Below are 14,837 nucleotides of genomic sequence, written 5' to 3'. Positions count from 1 at the left end.
GGAGGATGACTCCTCGGGAGATGTAAGTGTTTGATAACAGCGCAAAGTGGTTATCATTTGATCACCCTGGGGAGCGCTCGCCGCAACACTTTCCCCGATTGCATTCGCATTCGCGTTAATGGACCTCACATTCGACTCGTTTTACCAAAATGTACAAACGAGTCGACGGTAAGCACGTATAAAGTAGAAATGCACCGGAGCCAGCTCAGAGCGGGATTATTACGAGACTCGAGGTCAAATCGTGCAGCTAAGGGTGCGTGCCTAATCTTCACAGACCGTTTCAAATGTAGCAACATTCTGCACGCACCTCCCCCGGTGTTGCTGGTCTGGCACTACGCGCACTCGGGAACATTGGGACTTGGTGGGTCGCAAAGATGGAGTTGGTAGACATTTAGTAAAACTCGCGAATCGCACATAGCGAGAGTTTACTGTAACGGGCCACTGGTAGCCATGGTCCGGAATCTAAATCAGGTCCCCGGGTTCGTAGCGCAGTATACTTGTCGCTGCGCCACCACCCCAACCCTATGTATGCGCGTACGCACGAACATACACACACACACGCCAACACTGCTCCTTTATATTCCGTTTGAAATTGTTTGAAATCTGTTCTGGGGTTGGTGCCAATACCTCGTGTAATTTTGTACGCCGTTATTAAGGATTCCCAAATAACCATGAATGTTGACACGTATACAGCATACAAATTAAATGATGAATATAAATGGATACAGAAAAGGCACAAGCTGTAAACCCTATGCGCCGCATGGTGGACCTTTTACACGTGTGCCAATATATATTGTCGTGCAAACTTCTGTCCAAAGTCTGGGATAACATACCCCAATCCCCCCCCCCCCTCCCCCCCAGTGTGAACGGTGCGGTGGTGTGAACAGAAAAGCACAAGAGCAAATGTGCCCTTGTAACAGAATTCAATTTAAACCCTGCACAGCTGCGCTTAACAGGCGGTGTAGGTTCTTGCCGGGTACACGTTGTGCCAGCCAGAAGAGTAAATTCACCGGAGCCTTCGACTATCCCCCCCAACCGAGCCTCCGCCCACCCCCGGGAAAAGATCATCACAGCAAATTACACCGAGTGTAATCAGTGCTGGCATTTGTGTAGCCTATAGTTCATTGCTGCACAACTCCGATCCTGGTTTTCATTCCAACTCAGCTCTAATTAAACTGGAGCTGGGACAATTTGTCGACTAATCGACGAAAACAATGCAAACAAATACTTCGTTTTTTCCTCAATTACCGTACTCTGGCACCAACTATGCCTCCCGAAGGTGGGAAACCTCCTACAAGCCACGCCCATGACGAGTTATCCGATTGGTCGAGTAATTGAACAGACAATGGGTAGAGTATTCGCTTATGCTTACATAATTGGTTGGCCCAGCACTAAATCGAACCCTTAAAATAACAAATGATTTGTTCAATTAGACAGTTATCATTGTTTTCAGCTGTCAAACAATTGCATTTTTCAAGTTATCCATTGTGTTGTGGCCGCTCAGGCCAGGGGTTGTGCTCCCCTCATGGTCATCTTTGACCATTAAGAAGGCCGAGTGTGTTTTCAATGTCCCAACAATTCACAGCTATAAATAAGTGTACCCTTGTAACCCTGGGATTCAGTCTGGGGTCGAAGAGACCCGGTGTGGTGATGTCTCTTTCGTAGACAGGTTGCAGGCCCTTGCCTGAAAATATAGCAAACATGTGACAATGTATTGCATAAGGGATCAATCGGTCTTCTTCAGCGCTTGCATGGATCTTCCGTAACTGACGACCGCGACAACAACAAAAAGGGAAAGTTGAAGTGATTTCCAGCTCGAGTGAGCATGGAGGCAGTGTTCATCCCTCCCATTCACAGCCTTGAACCACTCGGTGAAACTTCCACGAAGGACAACACTGGCGAATTCCTCACCATGCGGTGTCTATTGTATCAACCCCTCGGAAGGATGATGGGCTGAGTCTACCCACAACCAATATTTGAACTCGCAACCTTTCGACCGCTGAGCCACGTGGCCGGAACGACCGCTGTGGAGCAGTACTTGCGGGCAGCGCCCCGATGAACAACGAGCCCAAGCAGATGTGACAGAGGCGGACCGTCTGGCTTGCTTCGCGATGCTCAACCCTCGTCCGCATACTAACCAAACGACCGGTGCATCCCCCCCCCCCACTCGTTGCCGGGCGATCCACGGATCGAGTAATCCCATTGGTTAGTGTTGCGTCGACCCTTTTTTTTGCGATTGGCCGATATCTGCATGCTCGGTGAATTCTGTCGCAGTTCGTTCCTGTCGCATTTCCGACGCGCGCATCGCCGAAGAAACCGATGCCGAGTCGTCGGTTCACGCCGAGGCGTTGAGCGACAACGTGTGGGAATGATTCTCTCTCTCTCTCGGGAATCTGTATAGACATTCTCCAAGGGCTCTGATGCCATATTCACAATGCGGCACTTTAGACCGCACCCACGTGGAACCAAGCAAGCGAAATCAGCACAATGCACAGATGGGCCCCTGACGTGGAACAACTGCAGATAAATTCTTCCTTTGATATGGAAAACGAGGCATCCAGACAAGCTCGACACGGTGCGGGGGGGATTGCTTTGCGGTAAGTGGATTGCAACAGAATGTGAATAGTCCCCCGGGCACTTTGTAGACTAACAAAGTGTAACATCATCGGCAATAAACGACAGGATGGTGCCACTGAAGGGCGACAGTTGCTGCCTCATCAGAGCGGTGGCAGAGAAACGTCTTCGACTTTCAAGCGGGGTTCAATGCACGGTGCGCGCTAACCGCTGCACCACCGCTCCACCCACCCACACGTGCGTCGGCACCATTCATTACGCGGACGAGTAAGTGATGGAACAGGCGGTGTTTGTAAGTACAGGGTGAGAAAATAGCCGTGGATTTGCAGAATCTGAGCGTTAGCGGTCCCCCGCCGCGTCGAGACACAGACGCCCAGGAGGCAATGGGTTCCTCCCGTGCCTCGATCGCTCGTGCATTCGGCGTGCACTCTGCCCTCACTGCAGAATGCATCGAGCGTCCCGGGCACGCAGCAGAGCTGACAGCTCTCCGCTCTATGGGGGGGTCTGTGGGGTGGGAGCGGGGCGGGGAGGTGGCACGGGAGAAGTGCTCGTTACGCACAGCAAGAAGGACTTGGGGTTCGAGTCCCGACTCGGGCAACCGTTCTGTGTGGAGTTTGCATGTTCTGCTCCCTATCTCTGCGTGGGTTTCCTCCAGGTTCTCGGCTTTCCTGCGATAGCGATAACAAAAACGGAACCGTACAATGACACTGGTGTTGTGGCCAAACATCCCAGTGCTGAAAAATGTACCTGTAAATTACTCTCTCGGGATTAAAAGCAGCAACATCGGCCCCTTCCTGCGAAAACTTGACAGGACCATGCTGAAAAAGATTGTTGAGATTCGGTGAGGTTATTATTCTCATCACAAGCGTTATAAGAATAATAACTATACGGATGTGCTTTTGAGTTGCACCGCGCGTCGTTCGGCATGATTTCGCTGCACGTGATTGAAAAAGCTCCCGCCGTGTGGAGCGAAACGTCGGACATCACACCGAACAAACAACAGTACGCGACGCGACTCGAAAGCAACATCGGAGGGCGGTTGCGCTGTGCAGCACAACCGTCGATGGCCTTGCGCGGCAGCCAAGCAAGTGGTCACAGTGGGCGCCATTGCCACGCGGAGCTACCTAACCAAATGGAGCGGACGAAATAAATATCTTCGTATCTCATCAGATTCCTCCAGTCTCGTGACCAAGTGTTTCCCAATTCTAAGCTAAAAACGATTAACTACTTTTCTTTCATCAGGTAAGGCCCACTCAGTTTCAGTTTCATTTATTTGGTATAGCCCTGTGAGGCCATTCGGCTCTTGAGCTGTGCATCTCTTTTTCAGATGCGGCGACCTGGCTGTGACAAATGATAGGATAGCGTCAATCAAGTGGCTTAATCACGTAATGCAAATTCATAGCGGCCAAATGCTATAAATGCACGTCGATTGTTAAAGGGGCCGTCCATAAATGACGTCACGCGATTTAAAGTTGCGCATTTTGATGTGACGTCACATTTCTCAAACCACCCCCCCCCCCCCCATCGTCACACATCGTCACAAATGTCTGACCCCTTCCAGGTGCGTGACGTCATTTATGGACGGCCCCAAAGTGGAGAGGACAACCGAATGACCCGGAGAGAAATTCTCGCGACCACGTGGGAGAACACGCAAACTCCAAACTCGCAGGCGTCAGGATCCGTGGTCGAACCCACGACACCCCAACACAGGCCGGAGAGGTGTGACATCATGATCCACCAGAGGGACCCTGCTGGCGACATCTTCTCAAGATGAAAACACGTTCCTTCGGAGTGGGCAGGTAGGAACTTGGTTGGACAGCGCATTCGTGCACGACAGAAAGCTCGCGGTCACGTGACGCACTTCATTGAGTTTGCAGGTCCATACGGTGTACAGCCGTTTCAATACGGGCATTTTTCTTGTGTCTATTTGTTTGTGTTTCTCCCTTGTGATGGGACTTTGTAGGATGAACGTTGAGATCTATAAGGGGCACGCGGGTGACCAATAAGGTCTGAATTGGTCTGTAATAAGCTAGGGCACTGATAAGGGGTTGTCAGCTGTGGTCATTTGACTATGTGGCGTGGGGTGCAGGGAGCGGGGTTGGGGAGGTTCGCGATGACGAGAGTTGAAAATCACTTCCCTTGACGAACGAACGGCGATCCAGCGTGCTACAATATGTATGCAGTATTATTGTCATCAATATCGTTTCCAAACACTAGTTTGCACGAAATTGAGTTAACAGAGGTCAGTTGTATGTCAAGTAATTCACTATTTGCGGCATTTCTTTGCTGCTGCTTTTGCTGTTGCTGCTGCTGCTACTTGCTGCGCTTGTGGAATGCAATGACGCGTTTTGGTAGCTGGGAATGGAAATGATGGCGGGAATCAAATCGCGAGGTCGTCACCTGAAATTCTCTCGGCCACGATTGTGATAAGCAAAATAAAGTGTTGTCGTAGCCAGGTTTTGTTAACAACAACAAAAGCTTTTGATTTAAAGCTTTCGTGACACACCTGATGATGATTGATTGTGTTGCAGTCGAAACGTCGTGAGAATTTTTATTGTTTTATATTTGTATTATTATTTTATTATTTTCCGCCTACGTTACTTTACCGAAAGAACCAAGAATATAACAACAAAAACATTGCCTCTAAGCTTTCACAATCGTCAGCCGTGTGGGTTACGATTGGATCTTGCAGTCGTATTTTCCCATCCCCGGGTATAGAATTTTTTTTTTCTCCCAAACATTTCCAACTTTTTTTTTCGCTACCAAACATTTCCACATCATTATTAAATGTCAGGACAGCGGGGTAAAAAAAAGAAACCGCCGCTTCTGCTTTTGACAGATGCAAACTTTGATTTATGGCGACGGATGCAATGTTTATCGACTCCAGGACTCTAGCCTGTCAAAAGCTCTGATAAAAAAAAATCTTCCCACATGCAGCAATTTTGGACACTCGCTGTCACTGTAATTCACTGCAGTTCCAAGTCACTTATGAATAGACCATGAAAGTGGGCCCCGATGCAGTGAACGTTCCGCAAATCGTGCAGACTGTCAAGACCGAACTATCCCGGGGGTGGGGGGGGGGTTGTGGGAGGGGAGGGCTGGCCCAGGTTTAATCAAAACACGCAAATAATACAAAACTTGGATAAGTTTGGCCACGGAAAATGCATTTAATGCTCACCAATGTGGTATGCGGGTGCAGACATAGACTGTTGCCGTCTGTTTTCAATGCTTCCTAAAGTACCGCACTGACATCGGTTTGCCTTTCGACTTGTTTACGGTCACGTGGCAGCCGAGTCAATGACCCGCGACGAATGAGGAGCAGCTGATCATTCAATTAAGCTTGCGTGTGCATACAACAAAAAGGTTAATCCGCAAGCCAGATCATTTTACCCACTGATAATCGAGAGTTCACTATCGGTCACTCTTGCCATGTGGGTGACACCAACGTCAAGTGCTGTAATGTCAGAAATGCAATCGGTCTCGAACTTTCGTGTGATTAGATGCTCAAAAAAATGTGACGGGCTGCCACTTGATAAAGGCTCTTCCACCTGCCTTTATTTCAAAGAATTGGTCACGGATATAATTGGTCACTGTTTGAAATATCGCAGGCCCACACATATAATCCTGCCGGGACTAAGCCAGCTTTGGCTGAAACCATACATTGTTTCTTTGGTTTACGATGCCATTTATTAACCATATTTTGTCTTCTTGGTTCTTTCGGTGAAGTCACGTAGAAGAAAAATAATAAAATAATAAAAATAAACATAATACAATTATTCTCACGACGTTTCGGCCACAACGCAAGCAGCCGTCCTCAGGTGAAGACCAGGTCTGTCGGGGAGACAGCGTCGGTGAAGACCAGGTCTGTCGGGGAGACAGCGTCTCCTCGACAGACCTGGTCTTCACCTGAGGACGGCTGCTTGCGTTGTGGCCGAAACGTCGTGAGAATTATTTTATTATGTTTTATTTTTTTTACTTTATTATTTCCCTTCTACGTGACTTTACCGAAAGAACCAAGAAGATGAATCCCTGCTGTCACGAAAGCTTAAAATCGAAACCATATTTTGATTAAAGATCCACCTCCCATAGGGTTTCTTTTAACGATACATTTTTCGATGAACGATTTTTCCAATATCACGCGGCCGCCAATTTGTAGACTAGGAAAGACAGCCAATCAGCGACGCCCTTTTATGAGCGTTTTGCGAGCAACGATAATTTCAGTTTACGATGGTTTTCCTGGACTCAATTAAATACCGTTAACCCAGGGACCACTGTATACCCGCGTCTCCGCGTTTGCAGATTGTGCATCTTTGCGAGACGCAGTTTTCTTTAACTGCTTTATAGATTGTTCAAAATTGTTTTATTAATAAAAATAAAACAATAAAAAATAAAAATCACGACGTTTCGGAGGCAATACAAGTCTCCGTCATCAGGTGGGACCGTCACAGCCAGATTTGCTGCATCAATATCCACCTCCCATAGGGTTTCCACCTGATGACGGAGACTTGTGTTGCCTCCGAAACGTCGTGATTTTTACTTTTTTACTGTTTTATTTTTATAAATTTAAATTTCATTTTTTACCTACGTGACTTTACCGAAAGAACTAAGAGTATGAATCCTTGCAGTCACGAAAGATTCAAATCTAGAATTAACACGGGGAAGGTTTGATTCTCTGCAATAAGGGGAATGCATACATTTAAGCATTACTTAATCATTATCTTGCCCGCCCCTCCCCCACTGCATATAATTCATGCTGGTGTGGATGTCTGCTTTAGCCACTGGTTCAGATTAATCATCTTGTTTGTTGTTGTTGTTATAGCGACCGCCATCATGTACGCCTCGACATCCCGGAGCGCTGTGCATCACCCCCAATCTCAACACATTTGAAAGGGGACCCCCATTGGCAGCTATCCCTGTGGGCACAGGGTAACTCAGCAGCCGAACTGCAAACAGGAATACGTCGATTAGTTGGGGGGGGGCGATGGTTGTTGGGTGCAATCCCAATTGAGTAGTTTGCGGGTGATTATTTTAATTTGGCAATACTGGACCATGGTGCCATGGTGGCGATATGAAAACTACCTCGTCTGGTATTCAGGAGGTCGTGGATTCGATCGCGACCCCGATGTCTGTACATTCGAAGTTTGCGTGTCTCCACAGCAAGAAAATTTGGATTTCACACCTGATGATGATTGCTTGTGTTGCAGTCGAAAGGTCGTTTGAATTTTATTTTTAAATTCTTATTAATTTATAATTTCCCTTTCACGTGACTTTACCGAAAGAACCAAGAATATGAGTCCCTGCAGTCACGAAAGCTTTAAATCTAAATATATTTTACCTGTTTAAGTATGTAAAGACTTATCTGTCTTATGTGGTGGGCAGCGAAGGGCGGTGCAGAAAGATCCATTGTTGTATTGCACTTCTATGCTCCCACCTGCATGCTACCTACCTTGTTCACCGACCCGCATAGACCCCAGCGTGGTGAAATGTGGTCGAATAAACCCCCACGACCCGCACGGCCGTAGGAGAGCGGCCTTTACTTGGCCGCGGATCGGGAAGAGCGACTTGAACGCGTGCCGTCCGTCTGTCTCCGTCGTTGGTGGCGATCGTACGAAAGCAAAGCTGCCCGAGTCACTGCCAGCCAAGTGGGGGGGGGGGATACATTTTCCAAGAAACTCCGTCACTGGCTCTGTCACTCTCCTCTGCCCCCATCGCATTGCCCCGTCTCTAGCAATGCTGTTAAAAACAAAAAACATCATCGAAGACGCGAAACTTTGTTTTCACCGACTCTCACTACTAGCTGCCCCGCGCGCCAAGAGAAATGACATGGATCGCGGCTGCTGTCTCGGAAGACGCCCCCCCCCCCCACGTAATTAAAATACCAACAAACCTTTTGAGTAAGCTGCTTTGATACATTATTTATGCTCCGTTGCGCCGTGACGCTCTCGCTGTTCCCCCCCCCCTCTCTGTTCAGACTTATTCCGCCCCTCCCGTCACGCTCACCCGCCCAACACTTCCCCAAAACCTCCTCCAAATCCTCCTCCAACCGCCGCTGCGCCATGAAATACGCAGCGCACGCGTTGAGTCGCAAGAGGCGAAGACAATTTCTCGTCGTCTGCTTGCGGGGAAGATGTCCCGTGTTGTTGTCGGCGCGGGCTTTGTTCGTGGGGGGGGGGGGGGTCTCGTTTGGCCGAGTGACTGAGTGGAAGTCGGCCGGCTGCCGGGGGAGGCAGTCGAGTGACGCTTAGATATGAGGTCACAAAGAGATCCACAGAGATAGAGAGAGAGACTCAACGCGTTCGGCAATAAGAGATGTTTAAAATAATGGGACATGTGTGCTTTGAAGAAGGGAGATTGCCCGAAACATCACCTGTTATATATTTTTATTTTCTTTTTAAGGCCAAACAGTGTAATTGATTAAAGTGTTGGGTTTGTTGGTTGTATTACTTGTGCTTTTGCGCCACCGCTTACGCAGCAGCATGACCAGATAAGTTATGTAATCACAACGCGATCTCTCACATTGCTTTGTGTGTTTCGCTACACGGGGCGAAGCTGCCAGATATTGCAGCAGCCGTATCGGCATGAATGCGCATATTAATTCACTCATCATCATTGTCAGCGCCATCGTCGTCAGCATGGTCAATCCACTATTAGATGATGATGATGATGAAGAACATTATAATGACGATGAAAATGATGTGTTTAACACGTAGGCTTTCGCGACCAATAATTATCCACAACTCTGGCTGTCCGCATGATTATGCTAGTTCTAATTACAACCAGCATCATCATTGCTGGTGAAACGTCGTACTCGAATTGTAAATGGGGGTTCACTCTACAACAAACCGATGTGCTGAACTAGTCACGAATTTGCATGTTTTATTTACGTGACAAACCTTTCTAATTGGCTGTGTCGTGTGGTGGAGGTGGTGGTTTTAACGACACATTTATATTGATACGATCTAACCATAACAGCCTCTATTATGGCTGATAATATCATCAGCTTTATCATCACTAAAGGTCAATCCTCTGCTTGATGGTGACGATCGCCATCATCAGCCAAGAATCTCTCTACTGGTAGATGATGGTGATGACAATAAACTTCATCATCAAAACATTACAGTAAGATTTGGTACAGTACACAAAATTCAACAACTAGTAACGTGCACTAAAGACGAATTACCTAAATTATCAACAGAAGGTGTATATCGGACTAATTGTGTATGTGGCAGATGCTATATTGGACAGACAGGGCGTAAGGTTAGTGTAAGACTAAAAGAACACCAGAGAAATATTAAATTATCACAAACACAACTGTCGGCAGTGGCAGAACATGCATGCCAACAGGGACACTCAATTGATTTTGACAACGTTGAAGTGTTGTGTAAAACTAGTTACTACTGGCAAATACTAATTAGAGAATCGATTGAAATTGAGAGAAACAGAAATAACTTTAATCGCTCAGACAGCTACAGGCCTAGTGCGGCCTGGAAGCGTATTATTAAATAAGATACATTACAATTTCTTATAAGGGAAACAAACACTAACTGATTACTAATGTAGCATAATCACAATAAAACACATTCCAAATGATTACTAATCTACAACTCGCATCGTAACAAAAGCCTGATTACTAATCTAGTATATTACAATAACTCCCCCCTCAAATCTTTGCACCTGATGAGTTAATGAGTTAATGATGACGTCACTCTGCTGCTGCTCTATATAAGAACGGGAGACACAGCAGAGCCTCACCATTCTGGCGAATTGCCCGATGATGCTGGATGCAATTACCAGCGAAACGTCGTACTCAAATTGTAAATGTTGTGGTTTTGCGCTTCAACACACCGGTGGGCTAAAGCAGTGAACTAATTTGTCTTTTGTCAACGTGACACTTTTTTACTGATTGGCCGTGTCGGGTGGTGGAGGGTTACGACACATTTATAAATAACGCGATCTAAACCCAAAAACGTTGATTATGAATCTAGATTTGAAGCTTTCGTGACTGCAAGGATTCATACTCTTAGGTTTTTTCGGTAAAGTCGCGTAGGAAAAAAATAAAATTAAAATTAATAAAAGTAATAATAGAAATACATTAATATTTTATTTTATTTCTATTATTACTTAAATTAATTTTATTTTTTACCTACGTGACTTTACGTGTCAACCTTAGAGAATTCATCATCATCATCAGCCAATGTTTATCCACTGCTGGATAAAGGACTTCCCAAGCCACTGCCATCCATCATGATCCTGCAATGCAGTCGTCGACCCTTCTTCTGCTCCTGCGCAGGAACTTATTTCATTGCTCCATCTCCATTGGTGGATGTCGGTAATTTAATGTTTTATCTCAGTGAAAATATAACAAATACGCAGCTTACCGAAAGTAAACCACAGCGTTTTAGTTCTTAAAAAAATGACCGCGGTGCGAGTAGCAGTAATACATCAGATAACATTTGTTTTGCTTTTTTATTGTTTAGATCACAGACAAAGACCCCCCCCCCCCCCCCCCTTATGTCTTATTAACAGACTGTTGGATCAAGTGATATTTCGATTTAAAGCTTTCGTGATTTCAGGCATTCATCTTCTTGGTTCTTTCGGTAAAGTCAAGTATAAGGGAAATTTTTTTATTATTAAGTAATATATTTTTTTATTAAATAAAAAAAATGTATTACATAATATTAACAATTTTCATTTTATTATTTACCTTCTACGTGACTTTACCGAAAGACCCAAGAAGATCAAGTGATATTATTGAGCACGCACACACACGCACAATACCGTCCCACACACGCTCAGAGTTTGGTGCGCGCGGTGAGCTGGGTTAAACCCCAAGTAACGACATGTCATCCGGAGTAATCGTGTGTGCGTCCAGGCCCCTTGTGTCAATCCACTGCTGGATGCGGGTTTCTGGACGCCGTGCGGGTCGTGGGGGTCCTTTTTGACCATACTTCCCCCACGCCGCTCAGTGCAGGTCTTGTTAACGGCGGGGAGCACGCAGATGCGGGAAACATAGAAGTATGGTACAACCGTGGATTTTTCTGCATTTCCCTCTGCTGCCCCACCAGGTAGCCCCGCAGCCTATAACACCTGTTGTGCACGTTGGTCGCATTACCTTAGCGCTGTCGAGGCTCAAGCCAGCTTAGCTTTCGAGACCTGACGAAATCAGGCGATCATAAGAGAATGCGCCCGATCTCATCAGAACTCGAGAGCTAAGCAGGATGGCGGTGGGGGGGCTGAATATATTTATTCATAAAGCACCGTAAAATGTTCTGCAATGCTGAGGCTCATCGTCATAATCGGCCCAGACGTGCGGCAGTTTAATTAAACGGCTGTGGCAGGCACACTTGACAATGCATCGGCTTTTATAACGCTCTCCCACTATAATTGAGAGCGTAAATCCATTATATCTGTCCATCTGTGTGTAGGGGGATGTGGTTGGTGCGGTGGAGAGGGGGGTTGGCACGATAACATTTGTAAAGAGAATTCAATACAAACAACAATTTAACATATAGTTGTGTTGTTATCAGGGACTTGCCCTTGGGACAATTGGCCAAATTGATCAAAGGCCTACCCAGAACTTGGCGAGAGGACGGACAACCCTTGGCAGCCAAGACACGGACATCATCCCATATAAGTGTCGTCATCTCGTGGTGCACCTGGAACGTAGATCTTTTAAAGCAGCAGTGATTTCCTGCTCAAATGAACACGGGGGGGGGGGGGGTGGTGGGGGGCATCTCCCTTTTACAGCTCGAAGCAATTTGTGGGGATTCCACATTCCTATGGCAGGGGCATGTATATCCATAGGGCAACCACTGTTGACATTCACACAGAGTGGTGATTATTTTATCAACCAGGAGGGATGATGGGGTGGGACAACCCGGATCACTCTTGCAAATGAGACTATTCTGGTCTCTTGCATTTTACCAAGTTAAACAAACGAAGCATGCTACTTGACCCTCCCCCCCCGACCAGGATTTGAGAGTCTGCCAACCTTCCGATTCTACACTATGGGAACCTCATTTGCCAGTAAAAATATGATAATTGGTTTTTTACCCTTCTATCTGGCAACAATTATCAGAGTTATGTGTTTTTTTTGTTTGTATTATGACTGCAGGTATTGCGGTCTATGCAAACATGACTCATTGTAAAAAGGTGTCAGTTTTGTTGCCAGATAGAAGGGTAAAAAAAACAATTATCAACCTTCCGATTGATTGCGAGCCACTCGCCACACCGCTGAGCCACCCGCCCGGTGATGACGATCATTATTATCACGGCCAACGGAACGCTCGACAAACGCAAGCCGGCGAGAGAGACGCGGAATCCGCGCGCGTGCAACGATTGTTCATCCTCGGTTCTTTCCGAGTGGAGCGCGGCCACAGGGTTTGGCACTCGCGGGGTTCCGAGCGATCGCGCTCCTCCGCGGGACGCCGATCCTCACGGAAACGCGCAGCTGCCAATTTCGCCCCCTTCCCTTTCACTGCGACGCGTAAATTATTCACGATCATCTTTTTTTCCATTCCTCCCCCCCCCCCCATCATCCCTTTTAATACTTGCATGAAGGACGCAGGGTTAAAAGCAAAGGCGACCGTATGTGAAGCGAGCATTATATATTTTTTATGACTACTATTACATGCAAAACTTCCATTTTAATCATTCACGCTTCATTCATCTGCGAGTTGACTAATGAGCGTTTCGCCCTGAAAGAGCGTGCACGTGTGCTGACAATTGCAAAACAAAAATAAATAAAAAATGACGCAAAACTCCCTTACCTTCGCTAACGCGTTAACGTTTCGCTGTCATTTCACTGCTTTATTTAGCCGCCGTGATATTTCCTTCTGACTGAGCGCTGGGTTCAGCGCACGATAAACTGTGCCGTGAAAAAGTAAAACACATCAAACGTTGCGATTTATGGATACGATTTGCCGCAAGATCTTTGCGTGTGTGTGTGCGTGTTTTTGGGGGAACTGGGGTTTCGCTCGCTGCGGGCATTTGCCTGTCGCCGCGTGTTCTTAAATGTGCGCCGTTATGATTTAAAGGAAAGGTCATCAAAATCAGTGGAATGGAAGCGTAAATGCCATGGAAAATAAAACACGGCCGCCGCCGCCGCCGCTACTGCCGTGTTAATATGTACCGAGGCGTTTTTTCAATGACATATTTCTCCTCCTCCTTCTTCTTCTCCTCCTTCTCTCAAACACAAATTAAACCCAAAGGATTTAAAGCGTTCGTGACTGCAGGGATTCATCTTCTTGGTTCTTTCGGTAAAGTCACGTAGAAGGGAAGTAATAAAATAATAAAAAGAAAACATAATACAATAATTCTCACGACGTTTCGGCTACAACGCAAGCAGCCGTCTTCAGGTGAAGAATCAGACACTACCAAGCTAGGAGCTTATATCTTCACCTGAAGACGGCTGCTTGCGTTGTAGCCGAAACGTCGTGAGAATTATTTTATTATGTTTTATTTTTATTATTTTATTACTTCCCTTCTACGTGACTTTACAGAAAGAACCAAGAAGATAAACCCAAAGGCTTCGAGATTTGAACACATTCATTCCCCCACTGCTCTAATAAGGCTCAGCGCATCTTCGGCTCTCATTTCATTTCTTCAATCGTTCATCGGAGGGGGTGAGAGCGGCGGTGCGGTGTTTTGTGCACTGCACTGTGAACCCGACGAATCTGCGTTCGATGTTCGATTCCCGGCCATGGACAACATCAGTGGCCAGAATAAACTAAAATATGTATTTTTATTTTAGCAGCTGAAGCCCACTGAATTATGTAGCTCTTTTTCAGATGCGACCTGGTCCCAAAATATGTTATCTGCCTCGCCTGGTATGCATGAGGTCGTGGGTTCAATTCCGACCATGGCGCCTGTATATTTGCAGTTTGCATGTTCTTCCCGTGGTCGAGTTGATGTTTTCTCCGGATCCTCCAGTGTTTCTCTGCACATTTCGAATCAACGTGCGTTTACAGTATTTGTCTGCTATAAATTTCCACGCGACAAGTCACTTCGTTGAGCTATCATTTGTGGCCAGGTCGCTTCTGATGTAGAGCTATTTCGCTCAGCGGGCCTTACCGGGTACACTCAACTAGTAAATAGTAACCTGTGAAGCAGGTGGCCGCATCACTCATATTAGCGATGAGAATATCTGAATCGGTCCTGGTCACACACCCCCTCACCAACCCGCAGTGACCAGCGTGGGGAGCTCTTAAATAATCAGTCGATAGCCAAACGGCTGACAATGATTACCATTGTTATAATCATAT

The 14,837-nt window shown here is 46.5% G+C and overlaps 1 protein-coding gene across 1 annotated transcript in view; it reads right to left on the bottom strand.

The window, feature by feature from the left end:
• The window catches only part of POLR1G (RNA polymerase I subunit G), a 44,553-nt gene extending 36,486 nt beyond the window's left edge, over nt 1–8,067 (bottom strand). Inside the window, exon 1 of the mRNA XM_078872084.1 lies at nt 8,021–8,067. Coding sequence (XP_078728210.1) covers nt 8,021–8,039 — 19 coding nt within the window. The 5' untranslated portion in view covers nt 8,040–8,067. The remainder of the gene's footprint in view (nt 1–8,020) is intronic.
• Nucleotides 8,068–14,837: the final 6,770 nt, after the last annotated feature.

The sequence above is a fragment of the Lampetra fluviatilis genome, chromosome 33 (genome assembly GCF_964198595.1).
Source record: "Lampetra fluviatilis chromosome 33, kcLamFluv1.1, whole genome shotgun sequence".
NCBI lineage: Eukaryota > Metazoa > Chordata > Hyperoartia > Petromyzontiformes > Petromyzontidae > Lampetra > Lampetra fluviatilis.
Note: the sequence above shows the minus strand (reverse complement) of the source record. Positions and strands in the feature narration are given on the sequence as shown.